This window comes from Muscardinus avellanarius (assembly GCF_963383645.1).
Source record: "Muscardinus avellanarius genome assembly, chromosome: 10".
Lineage (NCBI taxonomy): Eukaryota > Metazoa > Chordata > Mammalia > Rodentia > Gliridae > Muscardinus > Muscardinus avellanarius.
In genome coordinates, this window is record NC_137796.1 from 109883351 (window position 1) to 109896588 (window position 13238).

At 47.4% G+C, this 13238-nt stretch overlaps 1 protein-coding gene across 1 annotated transcript in view; it reads right to left on the minus strand.

The window, feature by feature from the left end:
• The window catches only part of DNAJA3 (DnaJ heat shock protein family (Hsp40) member A3), a gene marked incomplete at both ends in the record, with an annotated part of 35484 nt that overhangs the window by 4612 nt on the left and 17634 nt on the right, over positions 1–13238 (minus strand). The window contains 5 exons of the mRNA XM_080702690.1: positions 3371–3468; positions 5705–5820; positions 6330–6458; positions 7319–7383; positions 9129–9276. Of these exons, the coding sequence (XP_080558816.1) occupies positions 3371–3468; positions 5705–5820; positions 6330–6458; positions 7319–7383; positions 9129–9276 (556 nt within the window). The remainder of the gene's footprint in view (positions 1–3370; positions 3469–5704; positions 5821–6329; positions 6459–7318; positions 7384–9128; positions 9277–13238) is intronic.

Sequence of the window (13238 nt, forward strand, 5' to 3'; positions counted from 1 at the left end):
ACCACGCCCGGCCCAGCCTCTAAGATTCTTAAATGCCATTTGCAAAATTATGCCTTGGAGCCAAATTTCCCATTGGAATATAACTGTAAAAGTGACAATAAAAGCAGATAGAAATATAATTTGGAGCCAGGCATGGTGATTTACACGATTTTAATCCCAGTACTTGAGATGCTAAGACAGCCATATATATATGTATATATAATTTGGTATACTGATTTCACTTCATAAGCAAATTTTCAGAGATGTATTCAATGCATATATTAAGATTAAACTAATCTTAATATTAATACAAGCTTGCATGGTGGTGCAAGCTTGTATTCCCAGTACTTGGGAGGCTGAGACAGGAGGATTGCAGGTTTACAGCCGGCCTCAGTTAGTGAGGCCCTCTGCAATTTAGTGAGATGCTGTATCAAAATAAAGAATAAAAAGCCGGGCGTGGTGGTGCACACTTGTAATTCCACCATTCCGGAGGCTGAGACCCAAAGACTGCAGTTTGTGGCCAGCCTCAGCTACTTAGTGAGGCCCTTTACAACTCAGTGAGATCCTGTTTAAAAATAAAAGAATAAAAAATAGGGCTGGGGTTGTATCTCGAAGGTCAAATGTCCCTGGATTCCATTCCTAGATCTGCAAAAATTGAAATAAAATATAAAATAAATTTTAAAAAAGAATAAAAAATAGGGCTGAGGGTATAGCTCCGGAATAGAATGCTCCTGGGTTCAATCCCCAGTGTCCTCCCCCAAAAAGAGTAAACTATACTTAGAATAATTCTGTCATTAAGAATTTCAAGCTGGGCCTGGTGGCACATGCTAGTAATCCCCGCGCTTGGGAGGTGGAGACAGAAGGATCGCACAGGTTCGAAGCCAGCCGCGTGGGCTTAAGAGACCCTGTTTCCAAATTAAAAAAAGTATAAAAATAGGTCTGGGAGTATAGCCCAGAGGTAGAAGGGTTTCCAGGAACCCCAGTACCACCAAAAAAAAAAAAAAAAGAATTTCAACCTGGGTGCAGTGGCACACGCTTGTAATCCCAGCATTCAGGAGGCTGACTGGAAGGATCACGGTTCACGGACAGCATCAGCTACTTAGTGAGGCTCTCTGCAACTCAGTGAGACCCAGTTTCAAAATAAGGAATTAAAAAATAGGGCAGGAGGTGTAGCTTGGAGGTCGAATGCCCCTTGGTTCCATCCCCAAACCCGCAAAAAAAAAAAAAAGAAAAAAAAAAAAGAATTTCAAAAGAGATGGGTGTAGTGGCACATGCTTATAATCCCAGCATTTGGGAAGCTGAGACACAGGAGGATTTGAAGGTTTGAGGCCAGCCTCAGCTACTTAGTGAGACCCTTTTGCAACTCAGTGAGACCCTGTTTCTTCTTCTTCTTCTTCTTTTTTTAATTTTTTTGGTGGTACTGGGGGTGGAACCCAGAGGCTTTCTACCTCCGGGCTATACTCCCAGACCTATTTTATATTTATTTGGAAACAGGGTCTCACTAAGTTGCTAAGAGCCTCACTAAGTAGCTGAGGCTGGCTTCGAACCAGCACGATCCTCCTGTCTCAGCCTCCCAAGCGCGGGGATTACAAGCGTTAGCCACCATGTCCGGCTAAAAGCACTTTTTTTTTTTTTTTTGGTGGTACTGGGGTTCCTGGAAGCCCTTCTACCTCCGGGCTACACTCCCAGACCTATTTTCATTTTTTTTTTTTTTTTTTTTTTGGTGGTACTGGGGTTCCTGGAAGCCCTTCTACCTCCGGGATACACTCCCACGGGCTACACTCCCAGACCTATTTTATATTTTTTATTTGGAAACAGGGTCTCTTAAGCCAGCGCGGCTGGCTCCGAACCAGCGTGATCCTCCTGTCTCCGCCTCCCAAGCGCGGGGATTACAAGCGTGCGCCACCACGCCCGGCCTATTTTCATATTTTTATTTGGAAACAGGGTCTCCTAAGCCAGTGCGCGCGGCTGGCTTCGAACCTGCGCGATCCTCCTGTCTCTGCCTCCCAAACGCAGGGATTACAAGCGTGCGCCACCACGCCCGGCTGAGACCCTGTTTCAAAATAAAGAATAAAAAATAGGGCTGGGGATGTAGCTTCGAGGTAGAATGCCCCTGGGTTCTACCTCCAGTACCGCAAAACAAACAAACACGCACACAAAAAGGGCTGGGATATAGCTCTATGGTAAGGTGCTTGCCTCGCATGTGCAAAGGCCCTGGGTTCAATTCCCAGTACAGAGAGCGCGAGCGAGCGAGCGAGAGACAGACAGATAGGCTACAGATAAGATTTGTGGTGTGTGCCTTTTCACAGACGACTTCCAGTCCCCTGGCCTCAACAGGAGCTCAGTGAGACTCTATGAATGGCTGCTGCTCCCACTCATGCCTCTGCCTCTGCCTCCAGGGACTCCGAGACCAAGCCCCAAGCCCTCCACTACATCAAAAACCTGCCCCTAGCCCTCAACACCTGCTCTGAATAAGCACGCACGAGTCTAAGGCCATCAGGTTCTGAGAATTCCATCCAGGACCCAGCAAAACAACACGACGCGACGCTGCAGTGAGGAAGAGACGCTGCGGCTGACCAGTGACCTGGGCACGCTCACCGCACGCGGAGGTCTTTGCCAGAGCTCCAGCTGGCAGGAAGCCGATGCTAAATCCCTACTAGTGAGGTGCACTCCAGGGCCAGGGATGACCTCGGAGCTCAGCCTAAGGAATACCTCTGCTGCCTGCCAGATGAACTCAGTGTTACCCTGCTAAAAGGCAGACTGAATATTATGACTTCAGCCTTTTCATGGTATTAGGGATTGAACCCAGGAGCATTCTACCTTTGGGGTATAATCCTACCCCTTTTTATGTTTTATCTTTGAAACAGAGTCCCGCTAAGTTGCTAAGGGCCTCATTAAGTTGTGGAGGCTGGCCTCGAACCCATGATCCTCCTGTCTCAGCCTCAGAGTACTGGGATCATAGGGATGTGCTACCACGCCCAGCTGTGACTTGTTTTTGCTGCTGTGGTTACTGCTGTTTACAAGACACTCTGGAATCCTGGTGCAGTGTTCAAGGTCAGGAAAGCCAGGCCCTCTTTACACTGCTTCAGGGAGCTCTCACGGAGGGAGTGCTGAGGTCACAGGGCAAGTGGCAGAACCCAGGCTAGAACTCAGAACACCAGCTCTGCAACAGAGCTGCCAGGAGCAGGTAAGGCTCCCCCAGTTCCTCTGCACACGAACACGCAGGGAGAGGAGTAACACTGGGCCCGCAGTCCTCCCCGGCTGTCCCCGCCCACAGCTCCCCGCTTCCAGCTCAGACCCGACAGTAGAAACCCCAACGTGCCACCCCAAACAGCCTGCCTCTGAGGGCGCAGAGGCCCCCACACATGGTCAGGCCCGGCACACCCCTTACCCGTGCTGGTTTGAGTGACACCATTCACTGTCCCCTCCACGTCAGTCTCGTCCTCGGCATAGCTCAGGATCAGGCTCTGCTGCCGGCTCGTCAGCCTCCTGGGGACAGAGCGCACGCAGTGACCAGGTGCTTCCTCGGGCATCTCTCAGATGGACACACGCACAGCCAAGTACCCTCATAGTGTGCGGGTAATACAGGCCCCGACCCAGGCAGAGGCATGCCCTGAGCCAGTGGGAAGAATTTGGGGGCCACAGAGCTCCTATGAAGAAAAGACCCTAGCCGGGTATGGTGGCGCATGCTTGTTATCCCACATGGGAGGCTGAGACAGGAGATCACACTTTTGAGGCCAGCTTAGGAATCTTACCAAGACCCTATTTCAGGAGGATCACAGATTTGTGGTCAGCCTCAGCTACTTAGTGAGATCCTCTGCAATTCAGTGAGACCTTGTTTAAAAATAAAGCATAAAAAAATAGGGCTGGGGATGTAGCTCAGAGGTAGAATGCCCCTGGGTTCCATCCCCAGGACTGCAAAAAATAAAGTAAAATCCAAAATGTCTGGGGGTGTAGCCAGGAGTAGAATGTCCTTAGGATCAATCCCCAATACCAAAAGAAGAGCTCCTAAAATACTCTTAAGTTGTTTAAATAACTGTCACTAAAGGAATAATTAGATACAGTTTTTGTTTGTCTTCCCAAAGGGTACTAGGGATGGAACCCAGGGGAATTCTACCTCGGCTACACTCCCAGCCTTATTTTTTATTTTTATTTAAATTAATTAATTAATTTATTTTTGCGGTACTGGGGATGGAACCCAGGGCCATTGTACCTCTGAGCTACACCCTCAGCCCTACTTTTTTTAGTCTCTTTATTTTGAAACAGGGTCTCACTAAGTTGTGGAGGGCCTAAGTAGCTGAGGCCGGCCACAAACCTACAATCCTTCTGTTTCAGCCTCTCAAGTACTGGGATTACAAACTGGAACCAACACATCCAGCTAGATACGGTATACTGAAGTCAAAAAGGGGTTTACAGCCAGGCGTGGTGGCGCACACTTGCAACCCCGGCGCTTGGTAACTGAGACAGGAGGATTGGATTGCACAGGTTCGAAGCCAGCCTCAGCTACTTAGTGAGGCTCTTAGCAACTTAGTGAGACCCTGTTTCCAAATAAAGTATAAAATAGGTCTGGGAGTATAGCCTGGAGGTAGAAAAGCCCCTGGGTTCCAACCCTAGCACCACCAAAAAAAAGAAAAAAAAAAAAAAAAAAAGGGTTTACAAGCTGGGTGTGGTGACTCGTGAAAGCAGCAGGATTGCAGGTCCAAGGACAGCCTTGGCAAGCAGTGAGACTTACCAACCTAGAAAGACCTGGTTTCCAATAAGAAATATAATCAGCTGGGGTGTAGCCCAAAGGCAGAATGCCTCTGGGTTCAATCTCCAGTACCACAAAAAAGGGACGATTAACAATTGTGTCTGTGAGGCAGGTAATTAAGCAGCCATGGTGATGTAGCCTGTAATCCAGTACTTGGGAGGCTGAGATGGGAGGATCCCAAGTCTGAAGTCAGACTCAGCAACTCAGCAAGATCCTGCTTCATGAGCGGGGTGTAGTGAGACAACTGTAATCCCAGTACTTGGGAGACTGAGACAGGAGATCACAGGTTTGAGGACAGCCTTAGCAAGTAGTGAGACTCGTTAACCTAGCAAGACCCTCCCTGTTTTAAAATAAAAATAAAGGAGGGCTAGGGGTATAGCTTGGAGGTAGAATCCCCATGGGTTCAATCACCAGTACAATACACACACACACAAAAAAAGCCTATTTCAAAATAAAAAATACATAGCACTGGGAATGTACCTCAAGAGTTTAATTTCAAAAAAGAATGAGTGCCAGAGCTGGGCATGGTGGCACCACTTGTAATCCCAGCATTTGGGAGGCTGAGATAGGAGGACTGCAGTTTGCAGACAGCCTCAGCTACTTAGTGAGGCCCTTTGCAACTCAGTACGACCCTGTTTCAAAATAAAAAATAAAAAGTAGGGCTGAAAGCATAGCTCAGAGATAGAATGCCCCTGGGTTCCACCTCTAGTACTGCAAAAAAGAAAAAACAAACAAAACAACTAAACATCTCTTCTGTGTTATTCAAAGAGCTAAGCACTGTTGTGTCCACTTTGCAATGGGGAATGTAGGCCAGACACCTGACTTCAAGGGAGTTCTCACTGGCTTAAATCAAGACCTCATGGAGTCCCTGAACTGCTGGGCATGGGCCCCGGCAGGTCAGAGGCTCAGTGGGTGCCTGCTCGGTAGAAGAGTGTGCAGGGCTGGCAGGCCCGACCGTGGCCTATGGGCACTTACTTTGGAACTCTAATCTTAACGTGAATGTAGTGGTCTCCGTAGCCATAGCTGTTAATCCGGGGGATTCCTTTCCCAGTCATGCGAATCTTCTGGTCTGTTTGAATCCCAGGGGGGATCTAGAGAAAAAGAAACGTGGAGGCTTTTCTTCACCCCTGCTACTCAAAGGTAAACCTGCCCACTACAGAAAGACCAGCCAAAAGGACTACTTGCAAAGGAGCTGCACCACCGGCCACGATGCTGCATCCAGTAATCCCAATATTTGGGAAGCTGAGACAAGAGGATCGCAAGTTCAAAGTCAGCCTAAACAACTGGGGCTCTCAGCAATTTTTGGAGCCAGCCAGGGCGCACAGGAGCAAACAGTATATGCTGCAGGGCAAGCTCCGCGTCACTGACACACCCAGGGCCTGGACCTGCCAACCAGCAGGGAAGGGGTGCCAGCCAGGACCCGCTCTCCAGGACCATCCCACGCAAGGCCTGGGCCTGGAAACCCTCCATGAACCATCCAAAGCTCCTGGTGACCACCCAAATCTCTTCTCCCCTCAGAATCCTCGAGGTGCAGGATGCTCACAAGTTTCAGGCTGCAGCAAAGTACCAGGATGGCAAAGATGTCCTTGCGCCCGCTTACCGTCACATTGATCGTCTCATATAGGCCCTGGGCTCTGGCTGTCCCCCCAAGAATAGCCTGAGCTATAGAAATGAAGAGGTCAGAGTGGATGTCTGCGCCGTCCCTCCGGAATACAGGGCTTTTCTGCACCTATGGCCAAACACAGGATTAGTGTGATAGCAGGGGAAGTCCTACCCAAGGCTGGACATTGGTCACATGAGCTCATGCCCTGACAAGCTTTAACTACACCTGTGCTTAAAGCATGCTGAGCTGGGTGTGGTGGCTCACACCTACAATCCTAGTATATGGAAGTCTGAGAAAGGAGGATCACAGGTTCAAGGCCAGCCTCAGCAATTTAGTGAGTCCTTCAGCAACTTAGTGAAACCCTGTTTAAAACTAAAAATAAAATAAAGCTGGGGGTGTAGCTCAGAGGCAGAATGTGTCTGGGTTCAATTCCTAGTACCATCAGCTGGGTGTGGTGTTGCAAGCTTGTAATGCCAGTACTTAGGAGGTTGAAATAGGAGGATGGTAGGTTTGCAGCTAGCTAGAGCAAATTAGCAAGATCCTTTTTCAGAACAAATAATAAAACAGGGCTGGGGGTGTAGCTTGGAAGTAGAATACCCCTGGGTTCAATCCCTAAGACCACACACACACAAAAAAAAGGCTGGAGATATAGCTTAAAGTTAGAATGCCTGAGTCCAATCTCAAGTACACTCCCACACAGAAAGCTAGGTGTGGTTACATAATACACTTGTAATTCCAATACTTGAGACACTCTGCTTCAAAATAAAGAATAAAAATGGACTGGGTCTGGGGAATAGCTCAGAGGTAGAATGCCCCTGTGTTGAATCCCCTAGTCTTACACACACACACACACACACATACACACACACACACACACACCCCAGCAAGACGCACACCACAAATCTCCTACGTCACGCCAATAAGCAGCCGCAGCAGCACGTCCTAGTAAGCAAGGGCCTAACTGAAGCTGTGTAGGCAGCACCTACCCTGAATGTGATGAAAATTTCTCGTTTTCCCACGGGCATCCTCACAGTCTGGCCATCCTCGACTCCTAGGAGAAAAGTCCCAAAGAGGACAGTTACAGTGGAACCTCCCACAGCAATCTCTACCCAAAACACATCGACCAGCCACAGCGTCCTTGCTTGTTCCTGTTCCTTGTTAATGCTGGCCTCAACTCAAGACAGAGGGACAGAGCAGGGCAAGTAAGGGAGAGGAGCTACTTGCTCACCCAGCAAGGAGCACGTGTGTGTGTGGGGTTGGGGATTGAGCCCGGGGCACTGCACCTCCTAGCTAAACTCCCAGTCCTTTTTATTTTTTATTTGCAAACAGGGTCTTGTTAGGTTGCCGAAGCAGTCCACAAACTTGAGATCCTCCTGTCTCAGCCTCCAAGTGCTGTGATTATAGGTGAGTACTACCATATCTGGCCAGGGATAGAGAACGAGAGGGGGGGGAATATGAATGAATGAATGTATGTGTTGGGATTATAAGTGAGCCACCATATCTGGCCAGGAAAATAGAGAGAGAGAGAAAGGGAGAGGGGAGAGAAGAGAGGGGAGAGAGGAGGAAAGGGAAAGAAAGAGAGAAAGAGAGAGAAGAGACAGAGGGGAGAAGAGAGAGAGAGAGAGAGAGACAGAGAGAGAGAGAGAGAAGAGAAGGGAAAGGAAGGGAAGGGAAGAGAAGAGAAGAGGAGAGGGAGGGGAGGAGAGGGAGAGAGAGGGGTGTGCGGATGTAGCTGGAGATGAAACCCCTCAAACCTATTTTATTTTTTATTTGGAAACAGGGTCTCACTAAGTTGTTGAAATCTTCACAGTTGTCAAGCTGGCTTAGAACCTGTGATCCCAGGAGCAGATTTTCAGGATAACTGGTATAGGTGTGGCGGCACGTGCCTGTAGTCCCAGTACTGGGGAGGCTGAGACAGGAGGGTCAAAGGATGCCTCAGCAACTGAGCGAGCTCCTCAGCAACCTGGTGAGACCCCGCTTCAAAAACAAATTAGACTGGAAGCCGGATGTGGTGCCCACGCTTGTGATCCCTGCACTTAAGAGGCTGAGACGGGAGGATCATGGTTCATGGTCAGCCTCAGCTACTCAGTGAGGCCCTCTGAAACTTAGTGTTACCCTGTTCAAAATAAAGAATAAAACCAGCCGGGCGTGGTGGCGCACGCTTGTAATCCCAGCATTTGGGAGGCTGAGACCGGAGGATCGCGGTTCGCAGACAGCCTCAGCTACTTAGTGAGGCCCTCTGCAACTCAGTGAGACCCGGTTTCAAAATAAAGAATAAAAAATTGGCAGGGGGTGTAGCTTGGAGGTCAAATGCCTCTGGGTTCCATCCCCAGACCCGCAAAAAAAAAAAAAAAAAAAAAAAAAACCAGCGTGGTGGTGCACGCTTATAATCCCAGCATTTGGGAGGCTGAGATAGGAGGGTCTGGGTTCTCAGAGCTTCAGCTAATACTTGGTGAGACCCTTTGCAACTCAGTGAGACTTTATTTTGAAACTTTATTTCAAAATAAAGCCTAATAAAAAATAAGACTGGGAATGTAGGTCAGAGGTAAAATGTTCCTGGGTTCAACCTCAAGTACTGCAAAAAAGGACTGGGGGTCGCTCAGAGGTAGAATGTCCTCAGCAATTTCTAGTACCATAAAATAATCAATTAACAATAACTGGTGCAAAGGAAAAGATTCCAGTACATTCCAATTCAGTCTCTGGCCTAGAACTCCTGGAACTCCCAGCTTCTGCCAACAGCCAACCCACAAGGGCACAGTGGGCTCAGCCCTCCCCTAGGCATGGGCAGCCAACCACCTGCAGGCACAGGGATCATCACTCGTTTCTTCTGCTTGGCTTGTCCTGCTCCTCTGCAAACCACACAGGGAGTCGTGATGATGGAGCCACGGCCCCCACATCTCCGACATGTGGAACGCATCACAAAAGGACCCGTGTTGATGGTTTCCTGACGGAAAGAGAGGGAAATGGTACCCTTAAGTGTGCAAGTAAACTGATGCATGAGAAGAAGGTCTCACTAAAGGCATATTTTTTTGTTGCATGTGCCCTAAAACATACTGGCTAAGAAAACAGGTGTGAGGTCCATCCTTCTAGTATGATCCTCCGGAGCACCCGGACTTCTGAACTGCAGATCAGAAAACTGCTGATACGAGTTTAAAAAAAGGAATTTGTGTTCTACAGAAGCGTATCTGAAAAGCCCTGGTGCTGAGTAATACACTTAAAAGAGATTAAGCTGGGTATGATGGCACTTTTTTTTTTTTTGCGGTACTTGGGGGATGGAGCCCAGGGTTATTCTACCTTCAAGCTACATCTCCAGCCCTATTTTTTATTCTATATTTTGAAACAGGGTCTCACTGAGTTGCAAATGGCCTGAGGCTGCCTGTGAATCATGATCCTCCTATCTCAGCCTCCTAAATGCTGAGATTACAGCGTGCATCACCATGCCCAGCATGACACATACTTGAAATCACAGTATTTGGGAGGCTGAGACAGAGAGATCAAAGATTCAAGACCAGTCTCAACTACTTAGTGAAAATAAAAAAATAAAGAAGCCGGGCATGATGGTGCACACTTGTAATCCCAGCATTTGGGAGGCTGAGACAGGAGGATCCTGGTTCATGGACGGCCTCAGCTACTTAGTGAGACCCTTTGCAACTCAGTGAGACCCTGTTTCAAAATAAAAAAAAAAAGCCGGGTGTGGTGGCACACACTTGTAATCCCAGCATTTGGGAGGCTGAGACAGGAGGATCGCAGTTCGCAGAAAGCCTCAGCTACTTAGTGAGGCCCTCTGCAACTCAGTGAGACCCTGTTTCATAATAAAGAATAAAAATAGGGCTGGGAGTGTAGCTCAGAGATAGAATGCCCCTGGGCTCCATCTCCAGTACCGAGAAAAAAAAAAAAAAAAAAGGAAGCCGGGCATGGTGGTGCACGCTTGTAATCCCAGCATTAGGGAGGCTGAGATGGGAGGATCATGTTTTGTGAGGACTACATTTCACGGATAGCCTCAGCTACTTAGTGAGATCCTCCGCAACTCAGCAAGACCCTGTTTCAAAATAAAGAATAAAAAATTGTGCAGGGGGTATAGCTAAAGGTCAAATGCCTTTGGGTTCCATCCCCCGACCCGCAAAAAAAAAAAAAAAAAAAAAAGGGCTAAGGGTACAGCTTGGAGATAGAATGCCCCTGGGTTCTATCCCCTACAAAAAAAAAAAAAAAAAAAAAAAAAAAAGAAAGAAAAAGAAGAAGCCTGTTGTGGTGGTGCATGCTTGTAATCTCAGTACTTGAGAGGCTGAAACAGGAGGATTACACAGGTGAGACCCTGTTTCCAAATAAAACATAAAATAGGTCTGGGAGTGTAGCCCAGAGGTAGAAAGCCCCTGGGTTCTATTCCTAGTAACACATGCACACACACTAATAATAATGATAATAATAAAATAAAACTTAAAAAAATGAGCCAAGCATGGTGGCACACACTTGTAATTCCAGTACTTAGGAGGCTGAGACATGAGGATTGCAGGTTCGTGGCCAGCCTCAGCTACTTAGTTAGGCTCTCGGCAACTTAGTGAGACCCTGTTTCAAAATAAGAATAAGCTGGGCGTGGTGGCACACGCTTGTAATCCCTGTGCTTGGGAGGTGGAGACTGGAGGAGTGCGCAGGTTCAAAGCCAGCCTCTCTGGCTTAAGAGACCCTGTTTCCAAATCAAATATAAGAAAATAGGTCTGGCAGCGTACCCCAGAGGTAGAAGGGTTCCATCCCCAGTACCACCAAAAAAAAAAAAGAAAAAAGAAAAAAAAGAATAAAAAACAGGACCAGGGCCGGGCGTGGTGGCCCATGCTTATAATCCCAGCGTTTGGGAGGCTGAGACAGGAGGATAACAGGCTTGTGGCCAGACTCAGCTACTTAGGCCTTCCAGAACTAAGTGAGATTGTATAGCTCAGAGTTAGATTGCTCCTGGATTCATCCCTAGAACCATACACAAACAAAAAGATTATCCCCCTTTAGTTACAGAAATGAGTGTCTTGCCGGGCGTGGTGGCGCACGCTTGTAATCCCCGTGCTGTGGAGGCGGAGACTGGAGGATCGCGCAGGTTCAAAGCCAGCCGCGCTGGGTTAAAAGACCCTGTTTCCAAAAAAAAAAAAAGTATAAAATAAGTCTGGGAGTGTAGCCCAGAGGTAGAAGGGCTTCCAGCAACCCCAGTACCACCAAAAAAAAAAAAAAGTGTCTGGGAAAACATAGAAGAATAAGGCAATTTGTTGGAAAAACACAATGAAATAATGAAGGAAAAGGTAATGCGTGCCTTGGCTGCACACACACGCAATACCAGCACTTGGGAGGCTGGCATAGGAGGGTCAAAGGTTCGATGCTAGTGTTGGAGCTTAGCAAGACTCTTTTTCAAATAAAAAATAAAAAGAAGCCGAGCGTGGTGGCGCACGCTTGTAATCCCTGCGCTTGGGAGGCTGACAGGAAGGTTGCACAGGTTCGAAGCCAGCCTCACCTACTTAGGCTCTCAGCAACTTAGTGAGACCCTGTTTCCAAATAAAATATAAAAAGGTCTGGGAGTATAGCCTGGAGGTAGAAAGCCTCTGGGTTCCACCCCCAGTACCACACACAAAAAAAATAAATAAAATAAAATAATAAAATAAAATAAAATAATTAAAAGGGCTGGGGATGTAGCTCAGTGGTAGTATATCCCTGGGTTCAATCTCTAGGACCACTAAAATAAATAAGTAAAATAAAAATAATTGTGGGGCCAGGCATGGTGGTGCACGCTTGTCATCCCAGTGGTTGGGAGGCTGAGATAGGAAGGATCAAGGCTAGAGGCGAGCCTCAGCTACTTAGTGAGGCCTCTGCAGCTTGGTGAGACCGTTTCCAGATAAAAAATAAAATTGGGTCATGGGTGTAGCTCAGAGGTAGAAGGCCCTGGGTTTAATCCTCAGTGCCACACACACAAAACATACAAATAAGAGCATATAAGGTATCAGTATTAAATTTCCTGATTCTGAAAACTGCACCATTGTGACGTAAAAGACATGATACACACGCAAAACAGCACACTAAGTATTTAGGAATTAAGAGCTACAAGCTGCAATTAACTCTCTACTGGCCGGGGGAGGGTGATGACAGTGACGTGTAACTGAAGACAGGAACAGCAGAAAGGAAAAAAACAAATGGAGAAAAAAAATTTTTGTGTGTGTGGTACTGAGGATGGAACCCAGGGGCATTCTACCTCCGAGCTACACCCCCAGCCCTATTTTTTAATTCTTTTTTTTTTTTTTTTTTTGGTGGGTCTGGGGATGGGACCCAGGGGATTTGAACTCAAGTTACACACACCCTGCCCTATTTTTTATTCTTTATTTTGGAACCGGGTCTCACTGAGTTGCAAAGGGCCTCACTAAGTAGCTGAGGCTGTCTGCAAACCATGATCCTCCAGTCTCAGCCTCCCAAATGCTGGGATTAGAAGCCTGTGCCACCACACCCGGCTCTTAATTCTTTATTTTGAAACAGGGTCTCACTGAGTTGCAAAGGGCCTAAGTAGTAGCTGAGGCTGTCCTTGAACTGCGATCCTCCTTTCTCAGCCTCCCAAATACTGGGATTAGAAAGGTGGACCATCATGCTTGGCTCTGACAAAATGTTTAAAACAGGTACATCTTAGCAAAAGGAATGAGGGAAGCTGGGTGTGGTGGCGCACACTTGTAATCCCAGCTTTCAGGAAGCTGAGACTGTAGGATCACAGTTCGCCAACAGCCTCAGCAACTTAGCAAAGCCCTCTGCAAGTTAGTGAGACCCTATTTCAAAAGAATAAAATCAGAGGTTTAATGCCCCTGGGCTCCACCACTAAGCCCGCAAAAAAAAAAAAAAAAAAAAAAAAAAAGAATGAGGGTCTTAGTACTTTGTTTTATTCTTCAAACTATT